This window comes from Balaenoptera borealis (assembly GCF_965194805.1).
Source record: "Balaenoptera borealis genome assembly, chromosome: 3".
Taxonomy (NCBI): Eukaryota; Metazoa; Chordata; class Mammalia; order Artiodactyla; family Balaenopteridae; genus Balaenoptera; species Balaenoptera borealis.
In genome coordinates, this window is record NC_138866.1 from 91,793,137 (window position 1) to 91,816,063 (window position 22,927).

Sequence of the window (22,927 nt, forward strand, 5' to 3'; positions counted from 1 at the left end):
GCGGTATGCGGGCTTCTTATTGCGGTGCCTTCTCGTTGCAGAGCACGGGCTCCAGCGTGCGGGCTTTAGTAGTTGCGGCATGTGGGCTCAGTAGTTGTGGCTCAGGGACTCTAGAATGCAGGCTCAGTAGTTGTGGCACATGGACTTAGTTGCTACACGGCATGTGGGATCTTCCAGACCAGGGCTCGAACCTGTGTCCCCTGCACTGGCAGGTGGATTCTTAACCACTGTGCCACCAGGGAAGCCCTTGGGAGCTATTCTTGTTATGTGTTAGCATCTGGCTTATACTATTCCCAAAATGAGATGGGAAGGCTTTCCACAGCTTCTATTGTTAGAACCATTTATGAAAAAAAAAAATCATTGTTTTTAAGGTCTTACAGAACTAACTCATAATATTTTCTGGGCCTTGTTAAGTGGATTATTTCCAACGACGTTTTATGCTTCTTTTTTCTGTTTTTCTGTCCTGTCAAAATCGATGGGGGAGGGGGAATTTTAATCCCTCAATTTGGGCAGTGGGAGCTTACTTATGTGGGCTCCTGTGTCCTTCGGACATGTTACTGTCATTTTCTGAGCACTTCTTTACTTTCTGGCACAGCAATATGTTCCAGGATTGTATTATACCCTCTCTGCTCCAGCTCTGGCATTATTTCTGCAAAGAGTTCTGATTTCTTTTGAAACCAAGATCTGAGCACTAGGGATGCTCATTGCTACTGGGATGTTAATGCTTCTAGGCCATCTCAACGTTTCACTTTGCATATTTCTTATAACAAAATATTTCTGGAAATCACTTGAGAAAAATTTCTAGAAACTATATTCTTTTTTAATAGTTTCATATTACTTCATTTTGTAAATAGTCCGTACCTTATTCAAACATTCTTCTTTGTAAGAGTGTTTAGGTTGTTTCTAGTGTTTTGCAATTGCGAACAATTCTGCAATGAATAATCTCATGAATATGTATTTTCATATTGCTGGAGAATACCTTCAGAGTAAATTCTCAGACATAGGATTGTTGGGTAAAAATTAGTGCCAATGGGGGCTTCCCAAGTGGTGCAGTGGTTCATAATCCACCTGCCAATGCGGGGGACATGGGTTCAAGCCCTGGTCTGGGAAGATCCCACATGCCGCGGAGCAACTAAGCCCATGCACCACAACTACCGAGCCTGTGAGCCACAACTACTGAGCCCGCGCACCACAATTACCGAAGCCTGTGAGCCTAAAGCCCGTGCTCCGCAACGAGAGAAGCCACTACAATGAGAAGCCCACACACAGCAAAGAAGAGTAGCCCCCGCTGACCACAACTGGAGAAAGCCCGTGCGCAGCAACGAAGACCCAACACAGCCAAAAATAAATAAATAAAATAAATTTATTAAAAAAAAAATTAGTGCCAATGTATTTTTGTTAGATATTGCCCAATTCCCCTCCAAATGTGTTGTACTGATTTGCATTCCCAACCCAATGTAGAAAAGTGCCTGTTTCCACAGAACCTCACCAACAGAATGTGTTGTTACTTTTTAATTTTCACCATTCTTATAGTATCTTGGTGTAGTTTTAATTTGCATTTCTCTAATTTCATGTGTTTAAGGTCCATTTATGAACTACTCTTAGTATGGATTTTCTGTTCATATCTTTTGCACATTTTTCTATCTGGTTTTTGGTCATTTTTCACTCAGTTTTTGAGTTTTTTAAGTTGAAGTATAGTTGATTTACAATATTATATGAGTTTCAGGTGTACAACATAGCGATTCAATATTTTTATAGATTATATTCCATTTAAAGTTACTACAAAATAATGGCTATATTTCCCTGTGCTGTACAATATATCCTTGTTGCTTATCTATTTTATACTTAGTAGTCTGTATCTCTTAATCCCATAGCTCTATCTTGCCCTCCCCTTTCCCCACTGGTAACCAATCATTTGTTCTCTATATCTGTGAGTCTGTTTCTGTTTTGTTATATATATTCATTTGTTTTACTTTTTAGATTCCACATGTAAGTGAAAGTATTTGTCTTTCTCTGACTTATTTCACTGAGCATAATTTCTCTAGGTCTATCCACATTGTTGCAAATGGCAGATTTCCATTCTTTTTCTGGCTGAGTAGTCCGTTGTGTGTGTATGTATGTTTGTGTGTATGTATATATATACATATATATATATATAGGTATATGTATATATCACCTCATCGTTATCCATCATATTCCTCAGTTGATGGACCCTTAGGTTGCTCCCATATCTTGACTATTGTAAATAATGCTGCTATGAAAGTAGGTTATCTTTTCATTTTATTGATGGTTTCTTTTGCTGTGCCAAAGCATTGAAGTTTAACAGGTTCCGTTTGTTTATTTTTGCTTTTATTTCCTTTGCCTTAGGAGACAGATTCAAAACAATATTGCTACAATTTATGTCAAAGAATGTTCTGCCTGTGTTCTGTTCTAGGAGTGTTATGGTTTCAGAGGTTTTTTTTAATTTAAAGAATATATCTGTAATATGTTGTAAATATTTTCTCTTAGTTTGCTAGTTTTCTTTTGACTTTGATTATAACATTTTCTGCCATGTAAATGTTTTAAAAAATCTTTATATAGTCAAATTTGTCAAGTTAAAAAAATTGCCTCAGAATTCTGAGTCATAGTTAGAAAACCTCTCCCCTATGCTGAGTTATACTGAAATTCATTTGTTTTCTTCTAGTGCCTGATCCATTTGGAGTTTATTCTTGTGTAAGAGATGGTCCTAATTTTATCTTTCCCAAAAGTTTAAGCAGTTGTACTACCACTGTTTATTAAAAAGTTCATCTTTGCGTCGTGATTTGAGATGCCACTTTCCTCATATACTAAGTTTCTGTATATACTTGTATCTATTTCTGAACCTTTTATCCTACTGAAGTCTGCTTGTCTATATATGTGCTGGTACCTCACTGTTGTCATTACAGAGGCTTTATAGTATGTTTTAATGTTTGGTAGGGTTACTCCGTCCTCACAGTTGTTCTTTTTTAATGTTTTCCCCACTATTCCTGCATATTTGTTTTCCACATGATTTTTTGTATCAACTTGTCTACCTCTATAAGAAAACCTTGTGGGTATTTTTTGGGGGTGGTTGCATTAAATTTATAAATTAACTTGGGAGTAACTATCCTTATGATGTTGGGTCATCTTATCCAAGAACAAGGGATGTCTTTCCATTTCTTTGAGTCTATTCTATGTCTTTCAAGAGTGTTTAAAGCTTTACTTAAATGCATTTTGCACATTTCTTGTTAAATTTATTCCTAAATATTTAGTCTTTTCTTGTTGCTATGAGCAAGGTTTGCTCTACCATGATAGCCCTAATTGGTCATTGTTTTTACACATGAAGGGTATTCATGTTTGAGTATTCATTTTATATTCTGCTATATTTGTGAATTCTTTATTATTTAAGTTGGTTTTATTTATTTATTTTAAAGAATGTGAAAATCAATTCCCAGCAGTATCATGGATGAGCTATCTTTTATTTTTATTTTTAAAAAAATTTATTTATGTATTTATTTTATTTTTGGCTGCGTTGGGTCTTTGTTGCTGTGCATGGCTTTCTCTAGTTGAGGTGAGTGGGGGCTACCCTACGTTGCGGTGTGTGGGCTTCTCATTGTGGTGGCTTCTCTTGTTGCAGAGCATGGGCTCTAGGCACACGGGCTTCAGTAGTTGTGGCACACGGGCTCAGTAGTTGTGGCTCACAGGCTCTAGAGCGCAGGCTCAGTAGTTGTGGCACACCAGCTTAGTTGCTCCATGGCATGTGGGATCTTCCTGGACCAGGGATTGAACCCATGTCCCCTGCATTGGCAGGCGGATTCTTAACCACTGTGCCACCAGGGAAGTCCCTAAGTTGGTTTTATAATTGATTCTCTGGGACTCTCTAGGCATCCTACTATATTATCTCCAAGTAGAGATAGTTTTACTTCTTTTTTGATTCTTGATTTCTCTTGTCTAATTGCATTGGCTGATACCTCCAGTATTGTGTGGATTAGATGCAGAGATAGTAGAACTTTTTGTCTTTTTTTTGTTCTTAGTGGAAATATCTCTAGAATTTCCTCATTAATTAGCTTTGGATTTAAGACTGAAATATATGTAATCATGTTAAGATAAACACCTTTGGGAATAAATTTTATTGGGAGCTTTTTAACACCTATGGAAGTAGTCCTATAATTTTTTTCTCCTTAGATTTAATGATACATTATTTTAATGGATTATCTTAATATTTTCAACTTTGCATTCCTGGAGTTAATGCCACTTGATATGAATTATTTTCTTAATATGGTGCTGCCTTATGTTTACTAATATTTTATTAAGTACTTTTGCATTAATATTCAAGAGTGACATTAGTCTGTAGTTGTATTTTCTTGGACTATCTTTATCTGGTTTAGGTATCAATGTTACACTTGCTTCATAACAAGAATTAGACCACTTTTCTTTATTTTTCAATGCTCTGGAACAACTTATGGAGTATATGGGCTATCTGATGTTCATGCTTGGGTAGAACTCTCTTGTAAAACATCTGGGCTTAATGCATATGTGTAGGTGGTTCTTTGATGACTTTATTTCTTCTATGGAAATGGATCTGTTTTTATAAATTGTATTTCCTTAGGAAATTATCCATTTCTTTAGGATTTCTGTTGTGGCCATACCACAGAAATAGGATGGACCCCCACCCAAAAATTTGGTTTGGATGTTGAGACTGATAATACCACATGAACAAGAGGGTATGAAAGGCTTATTACTCACATAATGAGGCTTTCTGGGCAGGGCAGAGCAGGCCACCCAAGCTGGCCAAAAACGGCTTGAGAGAGTAAGGAAAGGAGACTAGCTTGAGGTTTTTGTAGTGGTTAGGAGATGGAGCTGGTGTGCTGTGGTTTGGTTGGTGACAAAAGAGAGAGCACTTGGGCTCTTTTATCCACTTGCTTGATATGAGGCAGAAGGGGAAAGAGGGAGAATTGAAGCTCAAAAGCTGTAAGTAAACATCAAAAAATGGAGTCAGTTTCTTTATTACAGTTTATATTTGTTTGGATAGAGGTCTACAAAGTAGTCTCTTATGACTTTTAAAATTTCTTTTGTTTAATGTTATCTCATCCTTGTTATTTCTTATTTTGTTTATTTATGCTTTATCAGCCCCCATTTTCTTAATTCATTAGCTAGTGGTTTGTCTATTTTGTTAATTTTTCCCCTAAAAACCCAGGGTTTAATTTGTTAACCAGGTCTACTGTTTTTCTACTCCCCATATCATTACTTTCTACTTTTGTCTTTTTGAGTCTTTCCTTGCGCTTTCTTTTATTGATGTGACTGATATATTTGATTTCAACTTAGTCATTTTATTTTATAATTATGTGTTATAATGTAGTTCCTGTGTTTATTTACTGGTTTATCTGTCTGTTTTTGAAATTTCTTTGGTAGTTAGGAAGATTGATATTATTGTTCTGTTGGTTACTTTTGTATTTATGTATCTTTTTAATGCCCTGAAAAAGCAGGGGACTTTTCTTACTTAACCTTTTACTATCTGCTTTGTCAGTTTATTTTTTTCATTGAAAAACACGAACCTTTTCAATAATTCTATCTAGAATCTGATGGACAAATAACCTAAGTTGTTTCAACCCTCTCAATAAAATGGAAGATACAAGGCAGAGAGCATCAAGATTTATCAATAGCATCATAAAAATCACCCTAGTGCTCTAATAGCGCTTCCAGTCCTGATGTAAACTAAACATTTAATTGCCTACCATCTTTCATTGCTTCTAGTGGATTCTTATTCATATGCTGCAGAGTAGAAACAGTACTGAACCAAGGAATCAGGAGATTATAATAACTGCCATTTACTGAACAAGTACTTCATGCCAGCCCTAGGCTAGACACTGTTCCTACAATACCTTATTTAATCTTCCAAATAACTCAATTCATATTTCCACCCCATATAAAGGTGAATGAGGTTAAGGAATTTCATCACATGGTCGAGAAGGGGTTTGAGCCCAGGTCTACCTGACTACGCAGGTCACAGTCTCTCTGGGGCACTATTTTTCTAGGAGTTTAATAATACTTTTTCATATGCCTGTGTCATAACTTAAAAAAAATTTGTTGCTTTGTCATGCTTAATGGTATCCTTTAAGTTTTTGATTGCCTATGTAGCAATCAATGAGTTTATTTTCATCTTTTCTTCTTTTACACCTCTCATTTTTAAATGGTTGTACTTTTTCTTTCTAGTGGTGGTTTTATTTATTTTTATTTTTATTTTTTTAATTAATTAATTTATTTTTGGCTGTATTGGGTCTTCGTTTCTGTGTGAGGGCTTTCACTAGTTGTGGCAAGTAGGGGCCACTCTTCATCACGGTGTGCGGGCCCCTCACTATCGTGGCCTCTCTTGTCGTGGAGCACAGGCTCCAGACGTGCAGGCTCAGTAGTTGTGGCTCACGGGCCCAGTTGCTCCGCGGCATGTGGGATCTTCCCAGACCAGGGCTCGAACCTGTGTCCCTTGCATTAGCAGGCAGATACTCAACCACTGCACCACCAGGGAAGCCCTAGTGGTGGTTTTAGATTAATCTTAGTTTGCTCTTTTTACTCAGTTTCTTTTTCCAGTGGCTCGCAGTGTTTTGCCTCTTTCTTCCTTTCATTTAAATTTATGCATTCTCTTCTACTTATAATAAAGGTACAGTTGTCTAGTTATAATAAAGAAATAAAAATATCACTTATTTGTTCTTGTTCTAAATTGTTTTGGAGGATATATGGGGAAAATCAGATTTAGGCAGCTATCATTATCCACATCTACTGGGAGTCCAGTAAATCTATCTTGAATGATGTGCTAGAGATATCTATTATCATCTCCCTCTCCACATCTTCTGTTGTCATCCACAACCTCTGCTGAAGGAGTGGACCCAGGTGATCATATTTGTAACTAAAGCAATTGACCTTGTTTATATCAAATAGCTTTTCCTTTTTGGCCAAAAGTAATTGGACCAGGATGGATACAGGACCTATATGCTGTCAACCAGATTATCTTTTTGAGAATTTGAATTAGGGGCACAGAGACTTAATCAGATAGTATAGGACGTTGAAGCTGTTGAATCTTCTAGACTTGAGGCCACAGTGTCATGAAAACTGAAGGGATGGAAGAGCAAAAACTCAGAGGCTCACAGAGGCGACTGGAATGTGAAGAGCATTGAGCAGAGGGAAATGGTGATGGTGTTTTTGGAGGGATGAAAGAATGAGACAGGAAAGAGAGAGGCAAACACACAATTTAAATAGAGTTTTGGGGGGCAGAGCACGACCACTGCACTGGTGTGTCGAGGGGGAGAGGCAGCCACTGAGGAAAAAAAAAAAAGAATGGTTCATCTGACCTAGAGCATGGACATGCCTACAATCCAATTTTGAGCATGCAGAAATGGACAACAGTCTGAAATAGTGAAGCAATGAGAAGGAAGCAATCTGGATCCTTAAATGACCATCTGGAGTGGAGCTACCCTGCCAACTAAGACTCTTCATGTTTGTATGACAAATACAAGACATTAGCATCTGGCTGGATGTAGAATGCTGATGAAGAAAATTCCACTATAACATCAGCTCTGGCTTCCTGGAGAGCTCAAGGTAACGGAGTAGAAGGATGTGAACTCATCCCTTCTTACGAGAACACCAAAATCACAACTAACTGCTGAACAACCATTGACAAGAAAATAGTGGAACCTACCAAAAAAGATACCCTACATCCAAAGACAAAGAAGAAGCCACAACAAGATGATAGAAGGGGCACAATTGCAATAAAATCTAATCCCATACCTGCTGGGTGGGCGACCCACAAACTGGGAAATAATTATACCACAGAAATTCTCCCACAGGAGTGAAAGTTCTGAGCCCCACATCAGGCTTCCCAGTGTGGGCTTCCGGCAATGGGAGAAGGAGCCCCCAGAGAACCTGGCTTTGAAGGCCAGAAGGGTTTGATCACAGGAATTCCACAGGACCGAGGGAAACAGAAACTTCACTCTTGGAGAGCACACACAAGGTCTCGTGCGCACCAGGACCCAGGGGAACAAAGCAGTGACCCCATAAGAGACTGGGCCAGACCTACCTGCTAGTGTTGGAGGGTCTCCTGCAGAGTCAGGGGGGTGGCTGCAGCTCACGGTGGGGACAAGGACACTGGCAACAGCAATTCTGGGGAGTACTCACTGGCGTGAGCCCTCCCAAAAGCCTCCATCAGCCCCACCCAAAAGTCTGTAGGCTCCAGTGTGGGGACACCTCAGGCGAGACAACAAACAGGATGGTAACACAACCCCACCCATCAGTAATTAGAGTTTCTGATGGCTGTCACAGTCCTAGGAGGTCATCCTGAATAACTTCCAAGAATATTCAATGTATCTTTCTATCATTATAATAAATTTCCTTTTTTCTTAAATTTTTTGGGTGTGATTTTATGTTTCTTGTAACTGATCTTTAAGATCTATCATTTAATTAATGAATGTCTTGAATATAGTAAGTCTAACAAATATTTACTCTCTTGGTGTTATTACTCAGATACAATATATTGTGGGACTACAAACAGTGGGGGGTATTTATAGAAGTGACTTGAGATGATTTAACAGTGTAAAATTATTAAATATATTATAAGCATTTTTGACCTGGAAGGGACCTATGAGGAATATCTTGTTCAAATGCTCTAATTTTACAGAAGAGGGTCCAAGGGAAAATGATTTGCCAAACTTTAGCATCGAATTAGAACCCCCATTGGAATTAGAACTGTAGTTTCCTGATATCCAGTCTAGTTTTCATTAGACTGTACTGGGTTGAATAGCATCCCTCCTAATTCATGCCCACCTGGAACCTCAGAATGTAATTTTTTTTTTTTAATATATATGCTAGGTATTATTTATTTTTTTAAATTTTATTTATTTATGGCTGTGTTGGGTCTTCGTTTCTGTGCGAGGGCTTTCTCTAGTTGCGGCAAGCGGGGGCCACTCTTCATCGCGGTGCGCGGGCCTCTCACTATCGCGGCCTCTCTTGTTGCGGAGCACAGGCTCCAGACGCGCAGGCTCAGTAATTGTGGCTCACGGGCCTAGTTACTCCGCGGCATGTGGGATCCTCCCAGACCAGGGCCCGAACCCATGTCCCCTGCATTGGCAGGCAGACTCTCAACCACTGCGCCACCAGGGAAGCCCCCTCAGAATGTAATATTATTTGAACTAGCATCTTTACATATGTAATCGAGTTAAGATGAAGTCATACTGAATTAAAGTGGGCCCTAATCCAATAAGCCCGATGTCCTTACAAGAAGGAAAAACAGAGTCACAGATAGAGACACACAGAGAGAATTCCACGTGATGACATAGGCAGAGATTGGAGTGATACAGCAGCAAGCCAAGGAATGCCAAGGATGGATGGTCACCATCAGAAACTAAAAAGAGGCAAGGAAGGATTTTCCCCTTTAGGTTTCAGAGGTGCATGGTCCTGCCAACACTCTGATTTTGCCTCTACAACTCAGAGACAATAAACTTCTGTTGTTTTAAGTTACCCAGTTTTTGATACTTTATTATGGCAGCTCTAGGAAACTGATACACTACTCCATGCTACTGTTTTTTAGTAGAAAGAGATTCTTCTCTGAATATCATTGAGAAATTATCCAGAAAGTTAATTCTGTTGAAGCAAAGAATTTTTTTTTCTGTTGTGTACATCAGTATGAAATTTTTTACTCTCCTGTGTGCTTAGCTATACTCTTGTGTCACTTAGCGGGTTACAGTATTGTTTCATCCTGGGATTTTCAAGGAAGTATGTCAGTAAAAGAGTTTGCTTTTATTATTTTTAAAGATAATTAATGGTGGTAGGTATATGAAATGTGTGTGTGTGTGTATCTTATGGGTTTTTCTATTATCTGGATATTCTGAAATATTCTACTCTTGTTTTCAGATTGCTGAAGCTAAAAGAGATGTTTAATTCTAAGTTTGGATCCGTTCCCAAGTTTTATGTTCGAGCACCAGGAAGAGTCAATATCATAGGTATTTCGAAAGTTCCTTCTCTTAATTTTTTCTTCCTTTGGTAAGATCCAAATTTTTGTCAATACATCGGGAGAACTGAAAAAACAGAATGTTTCACATACATCTGCTATAGCAAGATAAGTTTTGCATAAGGAACACTATATTTTCATCTTTCCCAATCCATGTTATTATGTTAATTTTGTCCATTCATTTTTAAAATTTAGAAATTTGTTGAGACCCAGTTATTTACATTCTTTTCATGAGAGATGGACAGATTTTTCTGTGCTGCAGGTTAAGTTTTTAGACTGCAGTGAGTAATTTTGATGGTTTTACATTTACTCATTGGATTAGAAGAATACAGGAAAACCGAATAATTCCTTGCTTTTAAAAGTGTGGTGACCTGAAGAATGAATACGTTTTATCAAGAGAAAATGGGATGGGGAACTGAGAAAAATCCAAATCAAAGGAGGATTAAAAAGAAAACTTTCTGTACTGGAAAGTGTAAACATATAAAAAAGTAGTTGGAATAATATAATGAACTCCCCTGTACCCAAAATGTAGCTTCAATTATTATCAACTCAGGCAGTCTTATTTTGAAGTAAATAATGGAGGATTTTAAAAATATGAGATGTTTGAGTGTGGTTAAATGAGGTGGGGAGGGGGAACTGAGTAAAATCAGTGGAGAGAGACAGATCAAAGATATCTGAAAAGAAAGGAACTGATGGAGCAGGATTCCCAAGAAGGCAAGAAGGGCTGGTGTCTATGGCATAGGAAGAGGGCCACTTTGACTCTTTTTTAACAGAAGGCAGGGAAGAAAAGGATGCAGGTTGATGCAGGTAAACGTATAATTTTGGTATAGAAGGTTGAGGGAGTTCTTTTGGGGGAGAGTTGGAGGTGCTGGAAGTTTAAGGAGATGACAGAAAGTTTGAAACAGCTTTGTCAAGGATGAGAGAAGGAGAGGACTGGGAAAAAAAAAGTTTGCTGGGTAACACTGAGATCTGGTTAGAGCAGGAGACCATAGAATTGTAGCAGTACCAATCTGCAAAGTTGTTCATTTTTCCCCCTCAACTAGTCTAAGTTGCCTGTGTTTGATCTAGGTTTGGGGTTTTGTTTTGGATGGAGGTTACAAGAGAATGACATCAAGAATTCACCGATATTGTCAGAAGGGTAGGTGAAGTAATGAACCCTGGAACCTATGCTAGGTAGAAAAGGAAAGAAAGGTAGGAGGGAACCTATAGGGTAGAAAGGGCAAAGAACTGACTCTGAGGAACAGGTGATAGGATAAACGGAGTAAGAGAAATGGCAGGATGGGAAGTTTTAGTAAACAATTTGATGTTTGAAACAAAAATTTCACAGGTAGAAAAGTTCCAGGTGATAAGAAGGTCTGTGGTCATTACTGGATTTGTCAAGTCCACGGAAGTAGATAGCTGAAGCAGAGAGGAGGTCAAGTTTTCCAGAGGTGAAGGGATAAGGAAGCTGGGGCCTTGGGCTGGGTTGTTTACTTGGATGTTATCCAGGCATTGCAGGACTGGGATGGAGAGAGTGGAATGAGATGCAAAGGTCTTCAGTGAGCAGCAGATGTCTGAGAGTCAGAAATGAAAGTGATGAAGACGAGAGAATGTGGTATGAGCCTCTGAGGAAGAGGACAGGAAGAAATCCTGGAAACAACAGAGTGGGAGGAGGTCATCAAGAACTCCTTGCTATTGTGAGAGGACTGCAAAGAAGCAATATCCTCAGAGGAGAGAGCCAAGTTTCACTTAGTTTTGGGAGTAAGCCTTCCAAACTAAGGTATTTCCTGAATACATAATTCTTATTCTAGGAAATGTATTGACTATTTTCTGATTTTAAAAAAGGGGGGATTATGTTCCAAGGTAGTTAATTAGTTAGTGCTTGGGATGAAATGAATTTCAGTCTTTATTAAAAGCATTATTATATTTTCTGTTAAAATATCCAAAATGTAATCATGGTTGTTATCCTTACTTGCCAGTAGTTCATGCTCCCTCCCTGCCCCTCACCCAGGATGTTTCCATCAGTTTTCACAGAGGGAGGAATCTTCATTCTCAGAAGGCTGTCATTCACACTGTAGCCTTCCCAACAGAATCTGGTGGCTCCATAGAGTTCTGCTTACTTATTTATTTATTTTAATTTTTAAATTTTTTTAACATCTTTATTGGAGTATAATTACTTTACAATTGTGTGTTAGTTTCTGCTGTATAACAAAGCGAATCAGCTATACATATACATATATCCCCATATCTTCTCCCTCTTTCGTCTCCCTCCCACCCTCCCTGTCCCACCCCTCTAGGTGGACACAGAGCACTAAACTGATCTCCCTGTGCTATGCGGCTGCTTCCCACTAGCTATCTATTTTACATTTGGTAGTATATATAAGTCCATGCCACTCTCTCACTTCGTCCCAGCTTACCCTTCCCCCTCCCCATGTCCTCAAGTCCATTCTCCACGTCTGCGTCTTTATTCCTGTCCTGTCCCTAGGTTCTTCAAAACCATTTTTTTTTTTTTAGATTCCATATATTTGTGTTAGCATATGGTATTTGTTTTTCTGACTTACTTCACTCTGTATGATGGACTCTAGGTCCATCCACCTCACTACAAAAAATTCAATTTCGTTTCTTTTTATGGCTGAGTGATATTCCATTGTATATATGTGCCACATCTTCTTTATCCATTCGTCTGTTGATGGACACTTAGGTTGCTTCCATGTCCTGGTGATTGTAAATAGAGCTGCAGTGAACATTGTGATACATGACTCTTTTTGAATTATGGTTTTCTCAGGGTATATGCCCAGTAGTGGGATTTCTAGGTCATATGGTAGTTCTATTTTTAGTTTTTTGAGGAACCTCCATACTGTTCTCCATCGTGGCTGTATCAGTTTACATTCCCACCAACAGTGCAAGAGGGTTCCCTTTCCTCCACACCCTCTCCAGCATTTATTGTTTGTAGATTTTTTGATGATGGCCATTCTGAATGGTGTGAGGTGATACCTCATTGTAGTTTTGATTTGCATTTCTCTAATGATTAAGGATGTTGAGCATTCTTTCATGTGTCTGTTGGCCATCTGTATATCTTCTTTGGAGAAATGTCTATTTAGGTCTTCTGCCCATTTTTGGATTGGGTTGTTTGTTTTTTTGATATTGAGCTGCACGAGCTGCTTGTAAATTTTGGAGATTAATCCTTTGTCAGTTGCTTCATTTGCAAATATTTTCTCCCATTCTGAGGGTTGTCTTTTTGTCTTGTTTATGGTTTCCTTTGCTGGGCAAAAGTTTTAAGTTTCATTAGGTCCCATTTGTTTATCTTTGTTTTTATTTCCATTTCTCTAGGAGGTGGGTCAAAAAGGATCTTGCTGTGATTTATGTCATAGAGTGTTCTGCCTATGTTTTCCTCTAAGAGTTTAATAGTGTCTGGCCTTACATTTAGGTCTTTAATCCATTTTGAGTTTATTCTTGTGTATGGTGTTAGGGAGTGTTCTAATTTCATTCTTTTACATGAAGCTGTCCAGTTTTCCCAGCACAACTTATTGAAGAGGGTGTCTTTTCTCCCTTGTATATTCCTGCCTCCTTTATCAAAGATAAGGTGACCATATGTGCATGGGTTTATCTCTGGGCTTTCTATCATGTTCCATTGACCTATATTTCTGTTTTGTTCCAGTACCATACTGTCTTGATTACTGTAGCTTTGTAGTATAGTCTGAAGTCGGGGAGCCTGATTCCTGCAGCTCCGTTTTTCTTTCTCAAGATTGCTTTGGCTATTTGAGGTCTTTTGTGTTTCCATACAAATTGTGAAATTTATTGTTCTGGGTTTGTGAAAATTGCCATTGGTAGTTTGATAGGGAGTGCACTGAATCTGTAGATTGCTTTGGGTAGTAGAGTCATATTCACAATGTTGATTCTTCCAATCCAAGAACATGGTATATCTCTCCCTCTGTTTGTATCATCTTTAATTTCTTTCATCAGTGTCTTATAGTTTTCTGCATACAGGTCTTTTGTCTCCTTAGGTAGGTTTATTCCTAGGTGTTTTATTCTTTTTGTTGCGGTGGTAAATGGGTGTGTTTCCTTAATTTCTCTTTCATATTTTTCATCATTAGTGTATAGGAATGCAAGAGATTTCTGTGCATTAAGTTTTTATCCTGCTACTTTACCAAATTCATTGATTAGCTCTAGTAGTTTTCTGGTGGCAGTTTTAGGATTCTCTATGTATAGTATCATGTCATCTGCAACTGTGACAGTTTTACTTCTTCTTTTATGATTTGGATTCCTTTTATTTCTTTTTCTTCTCTGATTGTTGTGGCTAAAACTTCGAAAACTATGTTGAATAATAGTGGTGAGAGTGGGCAACCTTGTCTTTTTCCTGATCTTAGTGGAAATGGTTTCAGTTTTTCACCATTGGGAACTATGTTGACTGTGGGTTTGTCATATATGACCTTTATTATGTTGAGGTAAGTTCCCTCTATGCCTGCTTTCTGGAGGGTTTTTATTATAAATGGGTGTTGAATTTAGTCGAAAGCTTTTTCTGCATCTGTTGAGATGGTCATATGTTTTTTGTCCTACAGTTTGTTAATATGGTGTATCACATTGATTGATTTGCGTATATTGAAGAATCCTCGCTCCTGGGATAAACCCCATTTGATCATGGTGTATGATCCTTTTAATGTGCTGTTGGATTCTGTTTGCTAGTATTTTGTTGAGCATTTTTGCATTTATGTTCATCAATGATATTGGTCTATAGTTTTCTTTTTTTGTGACATCTTTGTCTGATTTTGGTATCAGGGTGATGGTGGCCTCATAGAATTAGTTTGGGAGTGTTCCTCCCTTTGCTATATTTTGGGAGAGTTTGGGAAGGATAGGTGTTAGATCTTCTCTGAATGTTTGACAGAATTCGCCTGGGAAGCCATCTGGTCCTGGGCTTTTGTTTGTTGGAAGATTTTTAATCACAGTTTCAATTTCAGTGCTTGTGATTGGTCTGTTTATATTTTCTATTTCTTCCTGGTTCAGTCTCAGAAGGTTGTGCTTTTCTAAGAATTTGTTCATTTCTTACAGGTTGTCCATTTTATTGGCATATAGTTGCTTGTAGTGTAATCCCTCATGATTCTTTGTATTTCTGCAGTGTCCGTTGTTACTTCTCCTTTTTCATTTCTAATTCTATTGATTTGAGTCTTCTCCCTTTTTTTTCTTGATGAGTCTGGCTAATGGTTTATCAATTTTGTTTATCTTCTCAAAGAACCAGCTTTTAGTTTTATTGATCTTTGCTGTTGTTTCCTTCATTTCTTTTTCATTTATTTCTGATCTGATGTTTATGATTTCTTTCCTTCTGCTAACTTTGGGGTTTTTTTGTTCTTCTTTTTCTAATTGCTTTAGGTGTAAGGTTAGGTTGTTTATTTGAGATGTTTCTTGTTTCTTGAAGTAGGATTGTATTGCTATAAACTTCCCTCTTAGAACCGCTTTTGCTGCCTCCCATAGGTTTTGGGTCGTCATGTTTTCATTGTCATTTGTTTCTAGGTATTTCTTGATTTCCTCTTTGATTTCAGTTCTGCTAATTTAAATATGTGTTTTCTACTTGTGAACCACTGTTTTATATTATTGGCTTTTTGAAGGAAGTTCGGGAGAGACAATTTTGAAAACCACTTCTCCATCTGTCATTGTCAATCCATTAAAAAAAAAAACCCTAATTTCTTATTTTAAAGGACACATCAATATAGAAACAAAAGACTTGCTACTTGTAATAATATGTAGAATAATATTTATTTAAAAATGTAATTAGGCAGTTGAATTGTCTTTTATTCATTTTATGTTTCTTAGTTGCTCAATGTCTGCCATAGAACAATCAGATATACAAACCTGTCTTGGGGAAATATGTGAGCTTGCTTAGCCCATCTTTCTTGAATTGTTATTTTGTTTTTAAATCTGATGAATAACAACCTTGAGTTTAAATGGTATTTTGGAGAAAACATTGTGGTATAATAGGCAAAAAAAATTCCTGCTGGTGATTCATAGAGGAATTAGAATGAAAAGGAGAAGAGAATAGTTTGTTTTCTATATTTGCTTATTATATGTAAAATAGTGCAGGTTAAATTTTTTTCTAGCTTTTTCTTTATCCTAGCTATGTCTTGCACATTTAACACAGCTAATCAGTGCCAAGCTAATATGTTAGGCATTTGGTTAGGCCACAAAGATAAATAAAGACTTCACCTTTACTGAGTTCATTGGCTAGTAAGGAAAAGAGTGGGACTCACATAATGTTATTATAAGTGAGAGGGTGCTAATGGCTTCCATTGTTCATATTTAAAAAGTTAATACAAATGAGCAACAGAGAAAGGAGACAGTGCTTTTCTTGATGCTCCACATAACTAGTCACTAAACATAAATATTCAAAGATGATTACTATGAATTAGAAAGTGGAAAAAATTTGTGAATATTTAAAGAAGTTGAAAAATTAACAGAAACTAATAACTAATATATAATACTTATTCTAGCAAAAGTTTCTGGCTCAGATGTTAGTGAGAGAAAGCAAATTGTATCACTTTCTGCCCTTAGTATTTTTATTTTCTGTTAAATCCTGCCTTGTGGTCCAGTTTTTCTTGTATGTCAACTTACTTGAGATTCACATGCTAGCAATGATAAAAAATGCGTTCTCTTTATTCTAGGAGAGCATATAGATTACTGTGGATATTCTGTTCTTCCTATGGCTGTAGAACAAGATATGTTAATAGCTGTGGAACCTGTGAAAACACACGTTCTCCAGCTGGCCAATACCAATCCCTTGTACCTGTGAGTATTTAGAATTGCTACTGTGTGTAATGGGGTGTGTGCCTGTGTGTGTGAGTGTATGTGTGTTTGTATTTGTACCCTAATGAATTCTTTTTTTTTTTTTAAATAAATTTATTTGTTTATTTATTTATTTTTGGCTGTGTTGGGTCTTCGTTTCTGTGCGAGGGCTTTCTCCAGTTGCGGCGAGCGGGGGCCACTCTTCATCGCGGTGCGTGGGCCTCTCACTATCGCAGCGTCTCTTGTTGCAGAGCACAGGCTCCAGACGTGCAGGCGCAGTAGTTGTGGCTCACGGGCCTAGTTGCTCCGCGGCATGTGGGATCTTCCCAGACCAGGGCTCGAACCCGTGTCCCCTGCATTAGCAGGCAGATTCCCAACCACTGCGCCACCAGGGAAGCCCCCTAATGAATTCTTTAGGAGATATCAAATTTATAATAAATCACTTAATTTATTGATAATTTGTATCTGACTTCCAAAAGAATCTGTTTCCCTATTTAATATTTGTTCATTTTGTTCATTTACTCATTTATTTAAGAAACATTTACTGAAGACTTACTCTGTGTCTGACACTATTTTAGGTACTGGGTCAAAAAAAAGATGAAAATAACTCTGTCTTTACCCAGAAGGTATTTATCATCTATTGAGGTTAACTATCTCTAGCAAAGTCAGGGCTGGGGCCTTTCTTATATTACTAGGGCTCCCTCTAATTCTCTCATCATAGCATCTTAACATGCTGTATTGTCATTATCTGCTTACTTGCCTGTATCCCCCAGTAGATTGTAAGCTCTGTGACTTCAGGTACTGTTGCCTCTCCAATGCTCTACTCTCAGTGTCATACATAGTGTCTGGAACATAATAGATGTATGTTTCTAGTACATATGCTTTATCAAGTTAAGGACATACTTTTTTGTTGTTGTTTTTTAATTCTTGGTTTGTTAAGATTAAAAAAAATCATTAATGGGTATTGGATTTTATTAATGTCTATTCAGCATTGAAGATCAGTTAAAAAAAATTAAGAATTACACCAACAGATTTTCTTTTTTAAAAAAAATTTATTTATTTTTTTATACAGCAGGTTCTTAATAGTTATCCATTTTATACATATTAATGCGTACATGTCAATCCCAATATCCCAATTCATCCCACATCCCCCCTACCCCACCCCCACTGCCACTTTCCCCCACCAATGGATTTTCTAATGTTGAACTGTCTTTGCATTCCTGGGATAAGGCCTACTCGCTTATAATATATTATGATGGATTTGATTTGTTAATTATAAAAAAAGATCTTGGCATATAATTGGTACATTATATTTTTGTCTTACTGTTCATTGGACTGTTTGCCTGCAATAATATTCATTCATTCAGCAAGTATTTTATGTGTGTGTATACCAAGTTGTGCAAGGTAATAGAAATTCCTGACTTTTATATGAAACTTATTGTAAAAGATCTTTTTTTCTATTTATTTTGCATGATTGAGAATATATCTTATGTACATTTCAGACCCTTTAAAGAAAACCTTACATTATCTCAAATATAATTTTGTGTCATTGTAAACCTTTAAAACTGGGTACCATAATTTGTCATATTGATTTACTCAGATTCACTTAACATTCCCACCATGGTGAATGTGGGCATTCCATTTTTTTTCACAAAAGCAGAGCCTGCAACAGACTTGGAAGGAGGTGTTTGGGAAATGATCCCAGGAGCAGTATTAAAAGAGGATGGAGACTGAGTTAGGGAAGCAGAGGTGAATTATCAAGGCAGGTAGCTCCTGCTGTAGGTAAGGAGCTTCATTCCACCAGGACCCCTAGGAAGAATGCAGCATGCCTCCCAGAATTGTCCACATATTGTCTAGCATGCATTGCATAATTTCTTTATTCATCATTGATGGACATTTAGATCATTTCCAGCTTTTGGCTATTATGAATAATTCTGCTGTGAATATTTGTATACAAATCTATGTGTGGACACATGTTTCGTTTGGTAAATACCCAGGAGTGGACTGTCGGGTTATCTTTTTAAGAATTTGCCTGTTTTTCAAAGTGGTTGTATAATTTTACATTCCTGCCACCAGTGTATGAGAGTTCCAGTTGCTTCACATCTTTGCTAACATGTCTTGTTAAATTATATCCACTCTCATAAATGTGTATTAGCGTCATGTTGTGGTTTTTAAGCTATGTTTCTAATTCTGAAGGAGCTGGCACTTTTTAGCTTTTGCTTTGATGTTTCTCATCTAGCTTCCTACATTTGTGCAAATTCCCTCCTCTACTTTTCCTAGTATACCACCACCCCTGTCCCCCAACTCGTTCCTGGTTTTCTTTTCTTTGTGGTGACTTCCAAGATCTGCTTATCTAGGAACAGAACTCATTTAGTTTTGCTAACATAACCTTTTCTACTTTCCAAATTCTGTGACTTCTTGTTGACTCTAGGCAATAAATTTTAACTCCTGTGGGTGATATTAAAGTGCTTGTGAGCTGGAGTCAGACTGTGTGTGTCGCTGGAGAGTCACTAAACCTCTCTGAGCCTCCAGGAAATCCTCCCCTTTCCACCCTAGTGTGCTGACTATAGAAATTGCTGTATGGTCAGGTCATTCAAGATGGCTGTTCTCTTGCTCTCTGTACTTCCACTTCTCTACCAGTCCCTGCTTCACCTGTACCCTAATTATAGAGCTTAATCAGTTACTACCCGTGTGCTTGCCCCCTACCCCAGCTGCTGGATTCCCTGGTAACTGATGAGCCAGCCTGACCTCAATTCCACCTATAAATGGTAGCCTCCTTCTCCCCAAGTAGCAAAGATTGCTGCCATGTCTTGCCTTCTGTCTGCTGTACACAATGGGGTGTTGCTGCAGGATGTTTTGCTGCAGACCTATAAGATGCCCTATCCAATAAACCATTGATGTCTCTGTCACTGTCTCCAGGCTCTTTCTTCGGTCTCAAGGCTGGGCAACTACAAGGTTTGCAGGCCTGCGGGGTGCAGCCCAAAAGATACCCTCTTGGCCTTGCATCCCACCTCATATTATACACCATCACATGACAGTGGTATGTGATCATGATTTGTGTTCATGCTGTCTCGGCTAGATTACAGATGCTTAAAAGATAAGCCCTTTGCCTTTTACCTTTATATTCCTGTGAATGCCTCGCACACTTAAGTGGTCATTCAATATTTTTCTTAGGAGATGATATGTCCATGTTATTAAGATAACGCATGGAAGGCACCTACCACAGTGACTGGCACATAGTAGGTATTTAGTAAACTATATGAAGAGCACTCAGTCAATATGGGGAATGTTACTTATTTCCTCACATTTAAATTGATTTTCCCCCCATTTCACATATTTTGTCCTTTGGCTGATTTAGAAGCCTATTATCTTTCATTTTGAAATAACTTTTGACTTTCAAGGAAGTCACAGAAATAGTATAAAGAATTCCCACATGTCAACTGATGTGTCCTCAGGGCATCATATCAAGGAGGCACATGATGTTCCTTTAACTGTTGTTAATTTTGATCATTTGGTTGAGTTGTCTGCCAGATTACCATAAAGTTACTATTTTTTTCCCTTTGCAGTTAGTATCTGGTGGGGAAATACTTCAAATTTATATAAATATCTTGTTTCTCATCAAATTTTTACTCAATAATTTTAGCATCCTTTGATGATTCTTTCCTGAAACAATTATGGAGTTTGCCAAATAGTGATTTTTCCATTTCCATCATTTCTTCTATTAGTTGACATTTTGCTCTAAGGAATAGCTTTCCCTTCTTCTTCATTTAGCTGTTTATTCATTTGTTATTTTATATCAGTGTAGATTCATGGAATCTTATTTTATTCAATGAGTTATGATCCATTAGAATCATTATTTGTTTTGTTTGTTCCTTCTTAAACTGTGCAGATGTAAAATCTGATGGGTGGTAGAAAGTGTGGGGAAAGGAGGCTTTGAGTACTTCTGTTCTAGTAAGAGGTGTGCCAAACAGCAGGCCCAAAGGATAAGCATTTATGTGGTTTACACCAACTTAATAAGGACCATCATGAAATAAAAAGTGGTGTAGATTATGCTAAAATATATTGGGTCCTCTCCCTTTCAGGAAATAAAAAGGGTCAGTTGAAAGTAGTTTAGTTATTAAGGTCACTACAACTTCTCTTAATTTTTAGCAGCTGGAGATGTTTGTTGTTTTTGTAGACTGTGAAGTACGAATATGGGAAGTAAATGGAAAATGAAATTTCAGTGTCATTGTCTTGGCACAAGATGGCAGCAGTCAGCCATCGATTCTGTAGCGCAAAGCCTCTAGAATTAACGGTGTCTTTTGCTTTTGCAGGGACTTCAGTACTAGTGCTAATAACATCCAGATTGACAAAACCAAGCCTCTGTGGCACAACTATTTCTTATGTGGATTTAAAGGAATTCAGGTAAATCAGTTTATAAGGCACCTACTAGCAGTTGAGGTTATGATGTGTATTATATCAAGACATTTTATTTACTCTATCATTTTTGTCTCCTTTTAATGCTAACTGATGTTTCTGTTCTATTTTGCTAAATAATGTATTTCAGGGAATTGGGTAGATGTGACTGTTTCTGGGTGGTGTTCATAGGGGGCTGTAGTGACTGTTCATAAGGCAGGTGCAGGTGCATCTGACAGATACCTTTCTAGTTTTCAAATCTTTGTTCAAATTTTCTTTCGAAAGATACATTCTAGTAATATTATTTACATTTTGTTCTAGGGATGTATAGGTGTATACTGTAATAGGATTTAGAACTGGACAGCCCTGGGTTTGAATCTGGGCTGTACCTTGCTGTGTTGATTTAACTTCTTAAGCCTCAGATTTGTTATCTGTGAAATGATGTTATTATTATCCCAACAAAGAATTGTTGCAAGGATTACACAGTGCTTGACACATAGTAGGCATTAAATAAATGGCAACTTAGTGTTGTTATTACTATTTCAGATGGGGTTAAAAAAAAGATGTAGTGGAAATTATTAGAATAAGTATTTCCTAGAAACACTGAATAATTACTTTGAACATCTCTAATGTCATGTACAAGAACAAGAAGATGAAAAATTTCCACTTTCTCTCCTAATTAAAAAAGTATGAAGGACAAAAAGAAAATTGATTTGCTAAGTCAATTTGATTTGTTTGTTAAAATTCATGTTTTACAGAGCTTGTGTTCCTTACTGCCTGGTGGTCCTATTTGAAACTTTGTTATGAGTAGCCTAGGACTCATTGGCATATCCATTACAGATATGCATCACATTTATTTCTGATGTATAGTCCTGTACTCTAATTATCGTTGTTCTGGTCTTAGACTTCCTTCCTTCCTTCCTTTCTTCCTTCCTTCCTACCCACCCCCTCCTTCCTTCCTTTCTTTCTCCCAGACACATGGTAACAACTTACAGGAAAAGTTATTGGCAGGTTTTAAATTTTCAAATCATTTGGCTTGTCACATGCATTAGTGGGAATTACAGTATTTGGAAGCATTTGCTTGGCAAATGCAATTTCATATTCCTTATAGCAACATGCCTTTTGTAGCATATGGATAAAGTGACCTAAAGAACAAATGTTGCTTTGTGTTGTATTTGAGAATTTCAGGTCTTACAGCCTTCCTTTTCGATTTGACAACTTATGTGCAAAAGCAGGTCTGTTTAATAAATGTTTGGCAGAGAAGTAATTTAAATGTTAGCCTGTTCAGAAACCTTCAAATTCAAATATGAGAAAGTTCCAGAGGATAATCTGTTTATATTAAATTGAACATGTTATCCTTTTGGGATAGCACTATTACTGAATTTGGCAAAACCCATTTGCATTTTGAATCTGTTGTACATTGTAATTTAAACATTGCGTGATAAGTTTGTAAGTATGATTCACATTCAAGACACCCTGTGGATCAGTTCATGGTTAAATATATAGCGTTCTCCAAGGACTTTTTTTAAACAAGCTGTCAGATGTTCTGTACGAAAGGGCATTGGCAGCAGCGGTATTTTAGTTTATAATTTGTTTGTATTTCTGGAAAGGAAATTTTTAGGTGGTTTGAAATCAAGAAGAGAAGTACATCCAACTGAATCTCTTCTTTTGTGGTGGATGAGTTTTGCCAGCTTAGGGAAAAAAAGACAAAAAAAATAAAAAGGAAAAAACCAGTCTTTTATTTGCAGAGTTTTGTTGTTACTGTGGCTATTCTAACTAGTTTATTGAAGT

At 37.5% G+C, this 22,927-nt stretch overlaps 1 protein-coding gene across 14 annotated transcripts in view; it reads left to right on the forward strand.

Moving 5' to 3' along the window:
* Positions 1-22,927, forward strand: part of GALK2 (galactokinase 2) — a 139,722-nt gene that overhangs the window by 15,922 nt on the left and 100,873 nt on the right. For 5 of the 14 annotated variants that reach the window (XM_082387939.1, XM_082387938.1, XM_082387936.1 and 2 more), the window contains 3 exons: positions 9,895-9,983; positions 11,480-11,750; positions 16,621-16,744. In XM_082387939.1, the coding sequence (XP_082244065.1) occupies positions 9,914-9,983; positions 11,480-11,750; positions 16,621-16,744 (465 nt within the window). In that variant the 5' untranslated portion in view covers positions 9,895-9,913. Of the gene's footprint in view, positions 1-9,894; positions 9,984-11,059; positions 11,130-11,479; positions 11,751-16,620; positions 16,745-19,660; positions 19,782-21,054; positions 21,146-22,927 lie in introns of those variants that run through there. The other 9 variants (XM_082387943.1, XM_082387941.1, XM_082387944.1 and 6 more) reach the window with 7 other exon arrangements.